Source organism: Leopardus geoffroyi, chromosome C1, assembly GCF_018350155.1.
Source record: "Leopardus geoffroyi isolate Oge1 chromosome C1, O.geoffroyi_Oge1_pat1.0, whole genome shotgun sequence".
Taxonomy (NCBI): Eukaryota; Metazoa; Chordata; class Mammalia; order Carnivora; family Felidae; genus Leopardus; species Leopardus geoffroyi.
In genome coordinates this window covers 124,724,733-124,744,646 of record NC_059328.1, presented here as the reverse complement: position 1 = coordinate 124,744,646, position 19,914 = coordinate 124,724,733, and the positions used below count along the sequence as shown (strand labels likewise).

General features: G+C 37.8%; 1 protein-coding gene across 7 annotated transcripts in view; it reads left to right on the top strand.

Moving 5' to 3' along the window:
- NCKAP5 (NCK associated protein 5) overlaps positions 1-19,914 on the top strand; it is a 976,326-nt gene that overhangs the window by 525,637 nt on the left and 430,775 nt on the right. For all 7 annotated transcript variants that reach the window (XM_045479574.1, XM_045479575.1, XM_045479573.1 and 4 more), the window contains one exon: positions 10,380-10,513. In XM_045479574.1, the coding sequence (XP_045335530.1) occupies positions 10,380-10,513 (134 nt within the window). The remainder of the gene's footprint in view (positions 1-10,379; positions 10,514-19,914) is intronic.

The window sequence follows — 19,914 nt, the reverse complement described above, 5'->3', positions numbered from 1 at the left end:
ATTTATCTGAAGAAAATGAAAATATTAATTAAAAAAATATATGCCCCCTATGTTTGTTGCAGCATTATTTACAATAGCCAAGGTATGAAAACAACCTAAGTGTCCAGGATGGATAGATGAATAAAGAAGACGTGGTACATACACACACACACACACACACACACACACACACACACACACACACACAATGGATTACTACCCAGCCACACACACACAAAAGGATTCTTGCCATTCGCAACAACATGCAACCTTGAAGGCACTAAGCTAAGTAAAATAAGTCAGACTGAGAGAAAAACAAATACCATATATACTCACTCATATACAGAATGTAAAAACAAAACCAACTTCAGCCACAAGGGAAACCAAACTGATAGATTCAGGGAACAGATTGGCAGTTGTCAGAGGGTAGGAGGGATGGGGTTGGGCAAAAGAGGTGAAGGGTGTCAAAAAGTACAAACTTATAAGTCATGGGGTGTGTAATAGCATAGCAAATATAGTTAATAATACTATATTGCATATTTGAAAGTTGCTAAGTGGATAAATCTTAAATGGCCTCATCACAAGAGAATAAAAAGAAAAACTTTGTAACTATGCATTATGATGGAGGATCACTACACTTCTTGTGGTGATTATTTTTCAATGTATACAAACATTGAATCATTACATTGTATATCTGAAACTAATATGTAATATGTCAAATATAAAAATGAATAAAGGATAGGGGCACGTGGGTGGCTCAGTTGGTTAAGCATGTCACTTCACCTCAGGTCATGATCTCGCTTTGTGGGTTCGAGCCCCATGATGAGCTCTGTGCTGACAGCTCAGAGCCTGGAGCCTGTTTCAGATTCTGTGTCTCCTGCCCTCTCTGCCCCTCCTCTGCTTGTGCTCTCTCTCTCTCTCAAAAATAAATGTTAAAAATTTTTAAAAATAAATAAATAAAGGATTAAAAGATTAAAAAATAAATGTTAGAGCAGAACTGACTATCCCAAGGGGAAAAAAAGTTGGGATTTGGAGGGAATCTTGTGGTCAGAAAAAAAATACTTGGTTCTAGTCCCAGAGCTATCATTTCTAACAGTGGAACCCTGAGCAAGCACCTTCCATCTCTTTATGTCATTTTCTTTATCTTTAAATGGCATTGATAACTATTGACGTTGTCAAGTTGTCCTGAGGACTAGATGAACCAATGAAGGAGGAAAATTTTGTAAATTGTAAAGTTTTCTCCAAACTCAAAATTCTTCTCATAGAATTATTTCATAGGTAGAAGCATCAACTGAAGAGGAACATGGCGTTGAAAGTTGACCCACTCAGAGTCAGTTTTTGCTGAGAAAACTACGCAAACCTGCCTTTTGAATGAAAGTAAAGTCCATGACTCGAAACAGAATGAATAATGTATGGCTGGCAAAGTGTCCTGTGAACATATGTGTCACATCACTTAGACTTAGCCCGTGGGCCAGTGTTTGTGTTCCTGCTGTAGCTATTTAGGTACAATGGTAAGAAAAGCCAAGGAGGAGAAAGGGAAGAGGTGAACTTGCTAAATACAACTGGGAGAAATACAAAAGTGATCTTCAGTGAGTTTTGAAAAACACAGAGCTTTTTTTAAGATGGCTTCTTACAGCCAGCCCAGCCCATGGGTTCGACGGAAAGAGACATGCCATAGAAATTTGGCCGCATCCAATACCGTAACCCAGATTTCTGTGATAGTGTTTTTTACTAACTGCTCTTCAGTACCTGGCAGCACCATATAAATAACACTCAACTATTCTGCGTCTCTCACTCCCGAAACTCCCCGCTCTAAAAGATCTAGAGCAAACCTAGGGGAAAATCAAAATTACTTTGGGGACAGATCAGTTTATATCCAGGATACAACTATTAAAAAAAAAATCTGGCCAGTCTATTGACTGTTATTCTACTGTTATTTTTATCCAGGTTTTATAATTCGGGTAAACTTTTTTTCCCTACATTTAGAAAGTAGATGTGGCTTAGAGTCAAGCTTTGATGGTTTAATTGAAATACACACCATTTAAAGAGAATATATTTTAGTAAACAACTTTTGCCTCATTAGTCCTAGAATTCCCTAGAACTTTCACTGTTTTGTAAGGCTATCATTTTCCTTTTATTTGAAAAGGCATTAACAAATTGAACAGAAAAATTTATTCATATGGAAAATGCGCTCCCTTTTTAGATTTTGGGGATTCATCAATATGACAATGCGTGAATCTATGTAACATTCTTTACTTGTGAAGGAAGAAGGGATACTGTCTTCTCTGCTAAAATTCACCTTTTTTTTATAGGATGTGCTTTTTAACTATTTAACATACACCATTTGTTTTGTTTTGGAAACCAAAGCACAGTCTTGCAAATTCTATAATATAGGTAACTTATGCATGTTCCTTTTGGTCCAGTGAGTTTATACAGAGAGGAGTGTTGATTATGTATAATAACAGAGTAGATTTTATTTTCATATTTTTATTGTGGTGAAATATATGTAATAAAATATAAATATATTTATATTGAGGGCACTTGTTGGATGAGCACTGGGTATTATATGGAAACCAATTTGACAGTAAATTGTATTTGTATTTTTATTTTTATTTATTTTTTAAAGTATTTATTTATTTTCGAGAGAGAGGCAGAGTGTGAGTGGGGGAGGAACAGAAAGAGAGGGAGACACAGAATCAGAAGCAGGCTCCAGGCTCCAAGCTGTCAGCACAGAGCCCGATGCGGGGCTCGAACTCACAAACCCCGAGATCATGACCTGAGCTGAAGTTGGCTGTTCAACTGACTGAGCCACCCAGGCGCCCCTGACCTGACAGTATATTATATTAAAAAAATAAAATATAAATAAGAAAACAAGAAATAGTGAAATAAATACTAAAATAAATAAATAAATGATAAAATGCATGTAATATAAACTTTGCCATTCTTTTTCTCTATAGGTTTGACTTTAGTTAGCATGTTTTTCTTTTTAAACCATGTTTTTCTCCTTTGCCAAAGATGCAGGAACATGACAGAATAAAGATTTGAGTTTGATTTTACTTTTTCTGAATCTGACAGAAGTAACTGATTTTGTGGAGATTAAAAATTGACCACCAACGAGATTGAGACAGAAGTTACAGGCCTGACTTAGCTAAGCGCCAGCTCAAGAATCAATAAGCAAAACATTTCCAGTATGCTAAGTACAAAAATACATATGCACATTAGATGTAGTCCTAATCTTAAACAGATGTTTATATAGGTGGAGAATCATGATAAATGCACATGAAAAATAATAATAGAAGAAAGTAAGTAAGAGCGTACAGGGTGGTAAAGTGTGTGCAGGTGGTGTGGAAATCAGGGAAGGGAGACAGACTTGATGTGGGGAAGTTCCAGAGAGGTGGCTCAAAGCTGAACCTGGAAGCTATCTTAATTTTGAATACAGAGACCTGAAAGGACTTGTTGCCCTCCCAGGAGGAAGGGCGTGGTCAAAAATATACAGGAAACGGAATGCGCAAATATTTTTAGAAGATCTTGATTTATTTCCAGATCATACTCTAATGCTTCTTTCATGATCCTCAGGAGAATTTTTCCCCCATGAATTAGAGCTAGAGAAAGTCCACCTTTCCTATCACTCCTGGTGAATATGTCTGATGCAGTGAATTGCATTTCATCCTGGGTAATCTATAGTTCAGAGTCACCTTGTCCTATTTGGAGCCTGCAGTCTCTGCTTCCCTTCTCCCCTGAAAGAATGTAGGTCCCTCAAAGTCAGGCATTGAGCCGTTCTTTGTTTTTTATCAGAAGATAATCTATTCTGCATGCAAAATACTTAATTTAGTAGAAACCATAGCCATAATAGAATGACATGCTAAAAAAAAAAGTAGTTCTAGTAACAAAACTAAAACAAAAACAAAAAGACATTAGCATGAGTGAATCAGTAACATCAGGAGGATCTGAGTTTGCATACTTTTTACCAGTTCTGTGACTGTTTTTTTTTCTTTCCAATTTTTAATTTAAATTCTAGTTAGTTAATATATAGAATAATATTGGTTTCAGTCACACAATTTACTGATTCATCACTTATACATATAACACCCAGTGCTCATTACAAGTGCCCTCCTTAATGTCCATCACCCATTTAGCCCATTCCCCCACCCACCTCCCTCCATCAACCCTCAGTTTGCTCTTTATCATTAAGTCTCTTGTGGTTTGTTTCCCTCTCTCCTCTTCCCTCCCACTTCCCATATGTTCATCTGTTTTGTTTTTTTTTAATTCCACATATGAGTGAAATCATACAGTATTTGTCTTATACCGATTGACTTCATTTTGCTTAGCATAATATGCTATAGTTCCAACCACATCATTGCAAATGGCAAGATTTCTTTTTTTCGTGAGAGAGTAATATTTCATCGTGTGTGTGTGTGTGTGTGTGTGTGTGTGTGTGTGTGTGTGTATACACCACATATTCTTTATGCACTCATCAGTCAGGGGACACTTGGGCTCTTTCCATCATTTGACTAGTGTTGATAATGCTGCCATAAACATTGGGATGCATGTATCCTTTAAATCTGTAATTTTGTATCCTGTGGGTAAATACCTAGTAGTGAAATTGCTAGGTCATAGGGTAATTCTATTTTTAAGTTTGTGAGGAACCTCCATACTGTTTTCCAGAGTGGCTGTACCAGTTTGCATTCCCACCAACAATGTAAGAGGGTTCCCCTTTTCCAGCATCCTCGCCAACATCTGTTGTTTCCTGAGTTGTTAATTTTAGCCATCCTGATAGGTGTGAGGTGGTATCTCATGGTGGTTTTGATCTCAATTTCTCTGATGATGAATGATATTGAATATCTTTTCAAGTGTCTATTAGCCAGCCAATGTCTTTTTTTGGAAAAATGTCTTTTCATGCCTTCTGCCCATTTCTTAACTGGGTTATTTGGTTTTTTTGAGTGTTGAGTTTTAGAATTTCTTTATATATTTTGCATACTAACCCTCTATCAGATATGTCATTTGCAAATATCTTCTCCCATTCCATAGGCTGCCTTTTAGTTTTATTGATTGTTTCCTTTGTTGTGCAGAAGCTTATCTTGATATATTGCCAATAGTTCATTTTTGTTTTGTTCCCCTTGCCTCTGGGGACCTATCTAGTAAGAAGTTGTTCCTGCCAAGGTCAAAGAGGTTGCTGCATATCTTCTCCTCTAGGATTTTGGTGGTTTCCTGTCTCACATTAAGTCTTTCATCCATCTTGAATTTGCTTTTGTGTATGGTATAAGAAAATGGTCTAATTTCATTCTTCTGGACAAATCAAAACCACTGTTTCCTGTCCAGTTTTCCCAATGCCATTTATTGAAGAAAGTGTCTTTTTTCCATTGGATATTCTTTCCTACTTTGTTAAAGATTAGTTGATCATGTAGTTGTGGGTTCATTTCTGGGTTTTCTATTCTGTTCCATTGATCTAAGTATCTGTTTTTGTGTCAGTACCATACTGTGTTGGTGACAACAGTTTTGTTATATAAGTCCTGAATCATGACCAGCTTCACTTCCCCCCCCACCCCCCCACCTCCCCTCAGGATTGCTTTTGGCTCATCAGGTCTTTTGTGGTTCCATGCAAATTTTAGAATTGTTTATTCTAGCTCTTGAAAAATGCTGGTGATATTTTAATAAGGATTACATTAAATAGGTCTAGTGCTTTGGTTAGTATAGAGATTTTAACAACATTTGTTCCTCCAAGCCATCTGCATGGAGTTTTTTCCCATTTCTTTTTGTCCTATTCAATTTCTTTCATAACTATTCTGTTGTGTTCAGAGTATAGATCTTTTACCTCTTTGGTTAGGTTTATTCATAAGTATCTTACTGTTATTGGTGCAATTGTAAATGGGATTCATTCCTTAATTTCTTTTCCTGCCATTTTATTACTGGTGTATAGAAATGCAACAGATTTCTGTGCATTGATTTATATTTTCCAAGTTTGCTAAATTCATGCATCAGTTCTAGCAATTTTTTAGAACCTTTCAGGTTTTTTACTTAGAGTATCATATCATCTACAAATAGTGAAAGTTTGACTTCTTCCTTGCAGATTTAGATGACTTTTATTTCTTTCTGTTGTCTGAGAGCTAAGGCTAAAGCTTCCAGTATTATGTTAAATAGTAATGGTGAGAATGGACATCCCTGTCTTATCCCTCACTGTAGAGGAAAAACTCTGAGTTTTTTCCCATTGAGGATGATATTAGTCGTGGGTCTTTTGTATATGGCTTTTACAATGTTGAAATATGTTCCATCTATACCTGCTTTGTAGAAGGTTTTTATCAAGAATGGATGCTTTCAAATGCTATCACATGCCTTTTCTTCATCTATTGACAGGATCATATGTTTCTTATCCTTTCTTTTATTAATGTGGTGTATCACATTGATTGATTTGCAAATATTGAACCAGCCCTGCAGCCCATGGATAAATCCTACTTGATGGTGGTGAATAATTCTTTTAATGTTCTGTTGGATTTGATTTGCTAGTATCTTGTTGAGAATTTTTGTATCCATGCTCATTAGGGATATTGGCCTATAATCCTCATTTTTAGTGAGGTCTTTTTCTGGTTTTGGAATCAAGGTAATGCTGGCCTCTAAGAATGAGTTTGGAAGTTTACCTTACATTTCTGTTTTTTGGAACAGTTTGAGAAGAATAGGTATTAACTCTTCTTTAAATGTCTGGTAGGATTCCCTTGGGAAGCCATCTGGCCCTGGACTTCATTGGGAGATTTTTTATTACTGATTCAATTTCGTTGCAGCTTATGGGTCTGTTCAAATTTTCTATTTCTTCCTGTTTCAGCTTGGTAGTTTGTATGTTTTTAGGAATTTTTCCATTTTTCTCAGATTTCCCAGTTTGTTGGCATATAATTTTTCATAGTATTGTCTTATAATTGTTTATATTTCTGTGGTATTGGTTGTGATATCTCCTCTTTCATTCATGATTTTACCTTTTTGGGTCCTTTCTATTTTCTTTTTGTTAAGTCTGACTAGGCAATTTTATTAATTCTTTTGAAGAACCAGTTCTTAGTTGTTTTTCTTTTCTGTATCATTTTCCCCCCTATATAATTTATTTCTGCTCTAATCTTTGTTATTTGCCTTCTTCGGCTGGCTTTAACATTTATTTGCTGTTTCTTGTCTAGCTCCTTAAAGTGTAAGTTTAGGTTGTATATTTGAGAACTTTTCTTGCTTCTTGATGTAGCCATGCATTGCAGTATACTTCCCTCTTAGGACTGTCTTTGCTGCATCCCAAAGGTTTTCGGACTGTCATGCTTTCATTTTCATTTGCTTCCATGTATTTTTTAAATTTATTCTTTAATTTCCTGGTTAACCTATTCATTCTTTAGTAAGATGTTCTTTAATTTCCATGCATTCGTGGTCTTTCAAAATGTTTTCTTGTGTTTGACTTCAAGTGTCATAGTGTTGTGGTCTGAAAACATGCATGGTATGATCTTGATCTTTTTGTACTTGTTGAGGACTGATTTATGACCTGTATGTGATTTATTCTGGAGAATGTTTCATGTGCATTCAAAAAGAATGTTTATTCTGCTGCTTTAGGATCTGTTAAGTCCATCTAGTCCATTGTGTCATTCAAAGCTTTTTTTTACTTGTTGATTTTCTGTTTAGATGAGTGTTCCCCCGTTTTGTCCATCCTTGTAATTGCATCCATTCGGTTTTGCATCTCAGTTACAGCATTTTTTAAATTCAGTGTGACTAGTTTTTCATTCTTCTATCTCTCTATTAAGGGGTTCTCTAGTGTCATCTATGCTTTCCTCAAGCCCAGCTAGTATATTTATGATTATTGTTTTAAATTCTGGTTCAGACATCCTATTTTTTTTCTGTATAATTAAATTCCTGACTGTGACCACTTACCGTTCTTTCTTTTCAGGTGACTTCCCCCATCTTGTCATTTTGTCTGGGTCACTGTTTTTGAATGTGTGTGATTGTTAGGAAAACCTATTGTATTTATGTTCCTGAACATAATGCCTATATTAAAAAGAGGTACCGTATCCAGCCCCCTAAAAAAAAGAAAACTAGATCCTAGGTGTGTTTTGGTTTGCGGGTTTAAAGAAGCTAGGTCCCAACAAACAAACAAACAAAAACACCAGGAAGCTAGATCCTATTTCTCCTAGAGCTGAAGCTTTACAGCTCCCTATGAGCAGTAGACTTGGTGCATGTGAAGGTTTTGTGCTGGTCTAGGGGTGGGGCATGCTGTACTGATTCTCAGGAGGACTTGAACTAGTGGAGATGCCCCTGCAGGGCCCGGGGGGTGGGGCTTGGTGTAAGTAGTTCCAACCTACAAGGAATGTTGCTGTTTAGCTCACTGAGTTTCATCAGTGCATTGGGCATGGGGCAAAATGGCATCATCCCACTCTGTCATCCCCAGGTGACAACTGTCCACCACTCTTCAGGAAGCCCTCACAAAAGAACAAACAGTCAACTCTCTTGTGTCCCTGGCTTCTGCCAGATCCCTGCCTTTATCCTGTCTGTACCTGAGATGTCTGCCTGCCAGTACATCTGTGTTTTATCACAGGTGTGTGGTTTTAACACAGTACATCTGTGTTTTATCACAGGTGTGTGGTTGGGTTTAAGAACTTCAAGTTTCAGAGATTCCCAGAGTTCGGACCTGCCCTGATCCTCTGGGGGAGGGTCTCACTGCACTGTGGCCGGTGCTGGTTTGTCTCAGAAATCGGTTACACGATTGGGCAGTGGTTCAGAGTTTATGGTAAAGTGCAACAAAAAGCCGGCACCAAAGTTTGCAGCTCTCACCCAGTGTCTTTGTTCCTAAGCTAGAAAACAGGGCAGCATGTTGGTGCTGTCAATTCTTTTGCTCCCTCAGAGGCCGTGCCTCCATTCCCAAATGTATCCAAGCAGGAGAACTGTTTCTCTGCCTGTGACCCAGGGGAGCCTCAGACCACACTGCCCACTTCTGGGTCTCCACCTTCCTTCCCCACCAGAGTACCACCAAGGCCACCAGGCACAACCCTGGCAATGGTGCAGACCTGCAAATCTGTGCTCCAGATGCTGTGCTCTGCTCCTTATAAAAACTTGTAGTAGTCATCCTCTCTCCTTTTCCCAGCCAGCGGTTTTGAGGAAGAGTTTTTCTTGTGAAGTCCCCTGTGCGTGCTTTCATTCTTTCTCTCTCTTTCTCTTTCACTTCTCTCTCTCTCTGATCAGTGCTCCCTCCCCATCACAGCACCCACAGTTCTTTTCTCCCCCTAATCAACTCTCTGCAGCTCCTACTTTCCATGATGTGGCCATTTTTCTACCTCTAGTTGTGCAGTTTTGTTTTCCCAGTCCTCAGGTTGATTTTTTGGGTGTTCAAAACGATTTGATATTCATCTAGCTGTGTTCAAGGGCTGAGGCAAGATTAGGGTTCCCCTACTCTTTTGCCAACTTGACTCCTTGTATTTGGAATGAGTTTTTGCTGGACCATCTATTTTGAGTCATCTAGTCCTTTGAAACCCTGAGTCCCATTTGTGAATGGGCTAGTTTTCTGGGATAATAATAAAGTGAGTAGTTTACCCTATTTTTATCTGTGAAAACCTAATTAGAGAAATAAAAACAAATTATTTAACCTTATTTTCATCAACTCCATGGCCTGATTAAGTTGAAATTGCAGGTCATTGTATAAAAATTAGTTATGTTTCAGGGCGCCTGGGTGGCTCAGTTGCTTTAGCATCCCACTCTTGATTTCAACTCAGGTCATGATCTCACATTTCATGAGTTAGGGCCCACATTGGGCTCCACCCTGTCAGTGTAGAGCCCACTTGTGATTTTCTCTCTCCCCCTGTCTCTGGCACTGCCCCCACCCCCGCTTATTCTCTCTCTCTCTCTCTCTCTCTCTCTCTCTCTCTCTCTCTCCCTCCCTCCCTCCCTCCCTCAAAAATAAATAAATAAACTTAAAAAATTTTTAAATAGTTAAGATGGTAAATTTAAAAAAGTCAGTTATGTTTCTTTAAAAGCATATACCAGACATTGAAGGTATGAAATAATTCTGAACAGCCTACTAATGATCTTACTCATCACTACTTGAATTACAACATATTTGATAGCATTATTGGGTCATAGATCTTCATATCTGCACAAGAAGCCACTTGGTTTAGTGAAAATTATTCAAGCATTAGAGACAAATCAGGCAGGATTGATAACTGTTACCTTCTGGTTTTTATGACAAATTACTTAGATGTCTCTGATCCTTAGTTTTCTTATCTGTAATAGGAGGTTAATAATAGAACCTACTTGATGGGGTTGTAATGAGGATGAAATTAATTTATATATAAAGTCCAACTTAGCGGTTGGTAACTGACAGCTCTTACTAATTATTTTTTTCTCATAGTAATTAAGAAACACCTTCTAAAAAGTCATTCCCTTTGTGCCTTTTATAGCATGAGAAGCTGATGCATGAATTGGAAGAGGAGAGACACTTACGTCTTCAGAGTGAGAAGCGGTTGCAGGAGGTGACACTGGAGTCTGAGCGCAACCGAGTTCAGATGCGTGGTCTGCAGCAACAATTCTCTAGGTACGCCTCTGAACTGAGCCTCTTGATTCTGGAGGTGCATCTCTTCCTGCACCAATAGCACTTGTGCTTGAGTTTTCATTGTGAAAGCTTCTCTTGAATTTGAGAAGCTAATTTCCTAAGAGCTTAGACCTTCTTTTCTGGCCCAGCCATCAGATAGTATTGGAGCTGATTGGCTGAGACTTGATATTTGCACCTCACATAGTCTTGGCTTTATTGGATCTGGTTGTCTTTTCTTCTCTCATGGCTTTCCAAGGGATCTTCCAGGAAGAAGTAGTCGCTGTGTGGCCTGTAGGAATGCCCTGTGAAAGACCAACCAGGAGGATGAAAGTTTACCAGTTATTATAATTCTATTTTAAAGTGGACAGAGAATGTGAATCTAATTGTTCAGGAAGCACTTACTCAGTACTTAAAGGAAACATTTACCAATGGTTAAAAAAATCTAAATAAATGTGTTTCTTTCCTTTAAAAAGACGTAACTTGAATTTGGAAGGAGGCTTCTGATTACATTTAATTCCTGCACAGTCAGAATCTTTCAGCTACCAATTATAGTTACTATGGGACCAGTTGAAGGTTCAATCTATTATTTAAAGTCTGTTCAATTCCATGGAAAAAACACAAACTTGTGCAGTTCCAATCCTGGGACCTGATAAGGGAACTCTGTGAAAGACGATTTACTTTCATTGCTGTATTTCACTTCACCATTTGCAAAATCAGGGAATTAATTTTGCGTTATTTTTTTCTCTTTCTTGAGGTTGTCCCAGGCAAAATCAAGTTTGAGAAGTTGCCTTAAAACTTTTCCGATCAATCTATGTGGATCTTCTGTTTAATTTCCCATTGGGATTTGGATGTGATCAGTGATAGATGATTTGGCTTCCTCATTATGAAGCTTTTATAATGATAGCTTAAGCTTTGAATGCATTGCAGGGAGAAACCAAAGTTGAGCCTACAGATGATTTATTTCATTGTGATGAATACCATGAATGTTTGTGACTTTGGTTTAGAGACTTCTTAGGGGAGCAGGTTAGAAAGGATGGGTGACTCCTCTGTATTCCGAGTCATAATTTAACATCCCATTCCACTCTCTGAGCCCATGATGATACACAGGTGCTGTAGAAATGCACCAATCAATAGTTTAACAAATGCTTGCCCCACCCCTCATAAGCTATTACTTACACAACCTTGTGCTCAATTTTTCATTTGGTTTGATGGCAACTCTCACTTTATGTCTCCCAACTTGAAATAATAGATCCAGCCCCCACTTTTGAAGCAACTCTAAAACAAGCACTGCTTTGTAATACTTGCCATTTTAATGATATAGGAAAGGAGGAGGTAGATTGTCCTACCCTTCTTGCACTGTCTAATTGAGATGTCTCTGTATTCAAGCTATTGATTTACAGAGCTGGAGACATATGGCACAGTAAATTATTTTCATATGATACCAGGTCATCTGCTGTAAATCAGATGACACCCATACAGATTTGAGTTGCACCAGAGCCAAAGCTACATCCTAAGCTGAAAGAGAAGATAATTATATGTCGAACAAATAGTGATTGGTTCTACACTCCACATTTTCCACCACTATATTCAGTTTCCTAATGTAAAGCATCATTGGAACTAAAAAGTTCAAGTCCAATTACAGCCAAAGAACTAATGTAATTCAGCAATAGATGGGGAAAAAAAAAAGCATATATCGCAGGTAGGATAGTTAGGCAATAATTTAAGTAGAACCACTGAACCGTTTTTGATGACCTTTCACATCTTAAACTGTGGTTTATGAGATATTTCTAGTTATGTTTACTTAAACAGTCTTGTTGCTATAACTTAGGCCTTTGTAAAATTCTCTGTATTATAGAACATTTGTATAGCTCATCACCTTTGGATGTGGTCAGCATCTAAATGCCCATATGTATATGGATAATTTTCTCCTTCTTCTCCCTGGGTTAATGAGTTTATTTTGTACATCATGCTGTCTGAGATGTAGATTTACTTTGAGTGTATTTATGGGATGAGTTTACTTTGAAAAATAATGCTAGTAACTCACCTTTTCAAAAGACACAAAGTAGCTTACAGTAAAAGGTAGTTTTACAATAAGACTAATAAAATAATAATAGAAAATAAAAGCTATAAAAGGATAATGTGGCAAGTTATCATTCTTACATGGCCTGACATGTTTTCTGACAGTGAGCATTTGATTTACCTCTAGCATTCCTTGTGGACAACACCAAAAGGAATGTATAACAGCATATGTAATCGTTATCTCCTAGACAAAGGCTGCCACTCCTCAGGGAGAGAGACAATATCTCTGGTAACAAACTCATACCAGAACACATCCCTCGGCCCCTTCAGAGATGGCACAGGAGGATATAATAGACAGTGGTCCAAAATGGTTCAGAGTAGGATTAATTCTTAGAAGTACTGCTGCTTCTGTAATCTCACTTATGTCTACAAAGTTAAGGAATTTATGAAGTTCACAGTATGTGAAATAGGAATGCTGGGTTCATATCTAAATGATAATGAGTAAAATAGAACTCCAGTGCTCACGGTTCTCAAGTCAGGCACTGTACCGCAAGTTCACGGCAACATCTAAATATACATGTGTTGTATCTTTTTAGTACCTGTTTTATTAACCTGGAGCACAGAGACATGAGATGCTGAGGACTGGGTGGAGCTACGAGAAGTATTTTCCTGGTATAGTTGATGGTGTTGTCACTATGGGGCCATCTGAACAGTAGTAAAGGAGATACTGAGTCTCAGATTCAAGATGAGGTGAGGCATTGGAGAGAAAAGCAGATAGTGAAGTTAGAAGCTGGGACAATTAAGTGTATGTATGAGGTAGAGTTCAGGCATCAGAATGAGCACTGCAGCATAATTAGTCCAGGGCTTGATTTTATGCAGTTTCAGTGAGGTGATACGGTGGCTTAAAGCTACGAGGCAAACCTGAACATTGTGATTATCTGGGGTAATGAGTAAGGAGATCACTTAGGCCATAAACATCTGTAAAAACGTTTGCATGAGTAATTCTCTTTTTATGTGGCCACCAAACCTTCACTTATAATCCCCCCCCCCACCTTTTCCTCTTGACCTCTGATTAGGGTATAATGATCAGCAGTGGTCCAAAATTTGGGTAATAAAAAAAGGGAGAGAGATGTGACCATAGATTACATAATCAGCTCTAAGCTCATAAATCATAAATTGCCTGTACTGAGGATGATTCGGGAAGCCATAACAAGCTTGATTCTGACCATTACATCCTTTAATATAAATATGGAGAAGAGAAAAGGTGTTTCCAAATTAAACTGTTGCCATAGATGAAGGAACATTTCAATAGGGTGGTGCTTAGAGACAGGTGGCTTCTTTGTCTTGCTATTTGGTGATATAAATCAAAGATGCCTTCCAAATGTCATAATGATTATTTGACCTGTCATCTGTGTGGTATACATGGCTGGGCACATTTTATGTGGGATTAGCTTTGTGCCCACCCTTCTATAATTGGGTAGCCGTCTCTACCCTCCCTTTAACTGTTCTATTGAAGTGTGCATCTCTAGGCAGCTGAGGTAATAATGCTGTGAGTGAGGCTATGTCACTGCTTTCCCTCCTATGTAAAGATGATTAGTGTTGGAACCCCCAGCGTCATTACCTTGAGCGAATGAGGTGGTTGTGCATCCCTTAGATTCACCTAGAGAAGCACTTAAGGAACACTCTCTCCAACCAGGTGGGTAAAATAACAATGATTTAAAAAAAAAAAAACAGATTTGTGGAGAAATCAGCAATACAGAGTACTGATATCATGTCACCCATGCATGATTTACACCTGTATTTGAGTTGGTTTCTTTGGAAGCAGTACAGTCAATGTGTGGATTATTGCTAAAATCTGTTGCTCTTATCAGACAATCAACCATTTTTATTGTGTGTACAATAAAATAGAACACAGTGTGTATCCTTACAAAATGTAGACTCCACATGGAAGAGACTTATGTATGTAAATGAACAAAAAAACCCCACATATATAGCGTAGCTGTAAATAAAGGGAACTTTTATCCAAATTCAAGACAGCCAAACTTGATATTTGTTAATGGCATGTTATCATGCAAAAGCATGAATCAAGCCAGGTGAAATATATGAGTGATTGCCTAGTGCTACTAGCAATAATAATACACATGGTTATCATATGACAGCTCTGTGCTGCAGTATATTTGAAGCTTTAAATTAGAATCAATCTGGTAGACTCACCACCACGAAGACATATTTCATAAACTATCTACTGTTAGCAACCCATATCGCACTCATAGCATCATTAGGAATTAGTTAGTGCTTCTCCACAGCCTTGAAATGTTCCCCGTGTGTGTGTGTGTGTGTGTGTGTGTGTGTGTGTGTGTGTGCACATGCAAGTGCTGGTATGTGCATATTTACACCATGCAGTGTAAGTTTAAGTAAAGGGAACAATTAAGCTTTGTCACCCATCATAGGCAAGGGTAGTTAAAAATCACCCAAATGGAGTCTAAGCTTTCACTCTCTACCTCCAGGATTTCTTTTCACCTGTTCTGACCTTCTCTCCCTGCGCAGTTATCTGCTGCCTTGAAGCTATTTCTTTGCTTACTGTAACTGGGATTTCTTCTATCACAGTTGATTGCTATGCTTAAGTGCAGTCGGCTGCATGCTGAACTTGAAGGAGACGTAAATTGAGATGGTTTTACTACTTAACTCGTTCACTGGTTGCTGTTCACATTATCGGCTCTCAGAAACTTTATGGAATCCTAGGGTTCATTTTCTGCTGCCCATTTGGAAGCTGTAGGCACCTGGCATAGAATTGTGTGTTGAAGAGGATAATATGCCCTTAAATGTTCTACCCACGTATTCCCTTCTGCCTCTGTATCTGTCTGGTGCATTAAAAGAACATTTTCTCTACATCTTTAGAAGGAGTAAAACATAACAAGATGAGAAAAGCTGTCAATTGACCTTAGGACAATCGATAGCACAGAGCTCTTCTGCCCCTCTTCTACATTTGTTCCCATCTCAGACCTTTGTCAACTTTAACCTATCACAGGGGATGGTTCTCCTGAGCGTCTTGTTCCTCCTGATGAATATAGAGGGAAATTTTCTGTTGATTTGGAGTTGCTATTTCCACGCTATAAGCAATATTTCTAGCTAAGACTTTTCATAAGAATGGAGGTCTCTCATCTCCTTTGAGAAAATCTACCAGAAGTTTAAAATGAGAAGGCAGTGCTGGTTAAATGATAAATTTTCCTCAAATCACACAGATGGAAGAAAGATTTTTAAATAGCATCTTTTAAAATGCCTCATTCACATAGTATGGATCATGTTTTAATGTAAGAAGTTTATATCTTAGTGATCTAGTGTTTAAGCTCTTGCTTGAGCAAAGCAGAGGGAGACTAAAACCAACTATAAGAGAATGGCTGGGGGGAGGGGGAATGGGGAAGACCATTTTCAGCTTCCTGAGCAACAGCTAACTTAATAATAAGCATTTCTTAATTCCTTTGTATTTCTGTTTCTGCATAAGGCATGATGACATTGTGAAATATTTCCTAAATTCTTAATAGAGGTATACGTTGTTGAGTAGAAAACTTAGAAGTTATATTGTGTGTTATTTATCTCTAGTAGTGAAAATAGTATTAACACAGACTATAGTTTCGGTTTTATTTCACAGAGCAACATCTTATTAAATGGGCTTTCTAGGATGTGGTTCTAGCTCCATTTCTTTTTTTAAAAAATTTTAAAAATGTTTATTTATTTTTGAGAGAGACCGAGCACGAATGGGAGAGGGGCAGACAGAGAGGGAGACAGAATCCAAAGCTGGCTCCAGGCCCTGAGCTGTCAGCACAGAGCCTGATGGGAGGCTTGAACTCACAATCTGCGAAATCATGACCTGAGCCAAAGTCAGACACTTAATGGACTGAGCCACCCAGGTTCCCCTCTAGCTTCACCTCTAGCTAACTTAATCACTTTGGTTAAGTAATTCTACCTTTTTAGAACTCAGTTTGTTCATTTGTAAAGTGAAAAAGTTCAATTGCTTATAGTTTTATAATGCTTCTTACAGTTTTTAAAAGACAGTGAATTTAAACTATATTTAAACTGAAAAGTATTACTTGAGTGAAGTTGTAACCAGACCTTCTTGAAGTTCTAACCACCAGGCTTTTGTGTTGGGAACCTGGAGTGAACTCTCTTGCTCTCTACAGTATGATCCTTGTGTAGCTCGGTGGGGGAGGGGGAGACGGTGGGCTTTCACCATGTCTATTTTGGTTACTTGACTCTGGAGACATCAAGATTAGAAAGCTGCCGTGCCCAGATGAAATATTTCTGTTGAGGACAGACAAAATTGAATACTCAGGAACTTGACTGGCAAAAGGAAGCTACAATCCTCTGCAGTGGACATAACCATTATTGCTCTCGGCTCTGATGTTGTCTGCTTTAGGATTTATTTGAACTGGCTCAGAAAAAGCCTGAACAGAAAGAACTTTATGACACCCAGAATTGTTTTCACTTTTAAACAATTTCTCTGAAGAAATAGCCATCAGTAAAAACGAACAACCAACAAAACAAACAAAAACGGTGATTTAGTCTCTCTTCTAAACTTTTTTTTTTTAATTACCCATCGCACTCTTACTGTGTTACTGTCCCCACCCCAGCCTATTTTTTTTCTTTTAAGAAAATACAGGATATAGAATCCATTTTATTTTAAAATTGTAAACTATGTTCATTCTTACTGTCAATAATAAATACTTTTTTGGTCAGGTCTACAGAAAATCCATTTTGTAGGTGTACAGTTTGATCAGTTTTGACAAACATACACCATCATATAACTACCGCTGCCATCAAAATATAGCATATTTTCCTGCCCCTGAAAAGTTTCTTTATTTCCCTTTGTTGTCCATTCCAATTCCATATGCCAAATGTATGAACAATGACTGATCTCTCTCCCTATAGTTTTGCCTTTTCCAGAAAATCGTACAACTTAATTTATCAAGTATTTCACTTTCTGTGTCTGGTTTCTTTCACCTAGTGTGGCTTTTGATATGCATCCTTGTTGTTGCATGTGTCAGTAGTTCATTCCCTTTTATTGCTTAGTAATATTCCATTGTAAAAAAAAGTACCTATTTGTTTATCCATGCAGCTACTCATGGGTTTCTTCCAGTTTTAGGAGTATAAAGTTGCTATAAACTTGCAACTTTCATGCTCTAGTTTCATTGTTTTCCATTTCTCTTGGGTATATAACTAAGAATCGGATTACAAACTCATGTAGGAAATATATGTTTAACTTTACAAGAAACAGCCAAACTTTTTCCAAAGTAGCTGTGCAATTTTGCATTCTCACTAGCAAAGATTAGGAGTCATTCCATGTTAACAAATGCATCTGGAAAAGCAAAACCCAGATACAGAAAACCACACAAGAGATACCTGGCTTATTCAATTATTTTAAGGTGAACACTTGTAACCAACATCAAGTCAAGAAAGAAAACTCTGCTAGCCCCCCAGAGGGCCCTAGGGGCCTCTTCCCAATTTCAACCTTCATCTTCCCCCCACTAAATAACTAATATCTTGGTTTTAGAGCAATAACCTCCTGGTGTTTTGAATAGTGTTATCACTTAATGTGCATCCCCAGACACTTTAGTTTAGTCTTGGTTGTTTGTTATAAAACTGGTTATATATTTTAGGTTTCTTTTAATGAATAGCTTGCCTTCCATCACTTGATTTTCTTTCAGATATCTACTGAAGAACCTGGAGCATTTGACCTACAGAGTTTATCAGTTTAAATTAAATTAGTTGTTTTCTATTCTTGGGGCAATTGAACATGCTTCTCTGTCCTCCATATTTTCTGCAAATTGGCATCTGTTTCTGTACTTTGCTGCTAGTAATGATCTAAATAAGGAGTTCAGGGTTGTTGCCTAAGGAGTGGAGATCTTTTCTCATATCCCCATATATTTCTTACACTACAACCAATAACCTTTTCCATAATAGGCATTCAATAAACATTTGTTGGTTGAAGAATGAATGAATGAATGAATGAATATAAGAATGAATGAGTATCTTCACTTAAACAGAAAGATGCGGCCAGAATTGCACTATGTACGACTAAGGTTAACCATGGAAGAATTTTAAAGGTAGTGTGTTTATGATAGAAATTTGCTTCCAAGAGCAGTTGTAGAATGGCCTTCCCTGTGAATCTGTAAAATTTTGATAATAGTCATCATTCTTAGAGTCATAAACCATGATGGCCGGGGAGGATGAAGACCCGATTTTCCATTCCTGAGCTTCTATGATAGAGTACTCACCTATAAAAGATGAGTTGCCTTTTCTCAGAATATTCTTTGCAGAATTCCTGTCTGCAGGGCACTAAATGGAATTTGGTGCATTAAAAGTTTACTTCCCATAGGGCAAAGTTTACTTTCAGAGAGTGTTTTATGACCCTCAGATAACATTTATACGAGTGTTTCTATGGTAGCGTATGGGGCAAATGCAATGGCAGCAATCTGAGGAGTGAGGATTATTTTCTGATTACCTTTTTCGTCCATAAGCAGTGCCTTTAATGAATGGTACCCCCACAGAGTGTGTCTCTGAGTGCTGGCTGTAAACACTTGGAACTCTTCTTTGGGATCCTTGATATAATTTGTGAAAAATTATTCAGTTAACATGGTTCTTGTTTATAAATATGTACATCTGCTGTTAACGAACAGCCTGGAGCTTTTAGGAATGTTCTTCTGAGAATAAAACAGAGAATTAGCTGTGAAGCTGTGGGCTTCTGACAAAAGAATCATGTTGTGGTTTTCATTAAATTGTGTTTCAGGGGGCGCCTGGGTGGCTCAGTCGGTTAAGCGGCCGACTTCGGCTCAGGTCATGATCTCGCGGTCCATGGGTTCGAGCCCCGCGTTGGGCTCTGTGCTGACAGCTCAGAGCCTGGAGCCTGTTTCAGATTCTGTGTCTCCCTCTTTGTGCCCCTCCCCCGTTCATGCTCTGTCTCTCTCTGCCTCAAAAATAAATAAACGTTAAAAAAATTAAAAAAAAAATTGTGTTTCAGAATTCTTTGTATTTTTCTTCTGACTGAAGGTTTTCACCTCTCATTTGGAGTAGTAGCAAGTGACAGGATATATTTTCACAAAGCACAAAGATGAGTTTCTTTTGCCATGTTTAATGTAGTTTTTGCAACATTTCAAACTTCTCTTTTATAATAAGCATTTTTATTATTATTGATAGCAACATAGTCACAAATATCATGTTTTATACTTCTTTTATTTTTCAATGTTTCCAAAACCATTCCTTACATTATTTCATTCAGTTTTCACTTTAACCTTTGGCATTGTAAGCAAAGGCACATTGTGATATCATAATTTTAATAAATAACACTATCACAACTTTACCAAAATGAAGTGACTTGTCCACAGTCACAT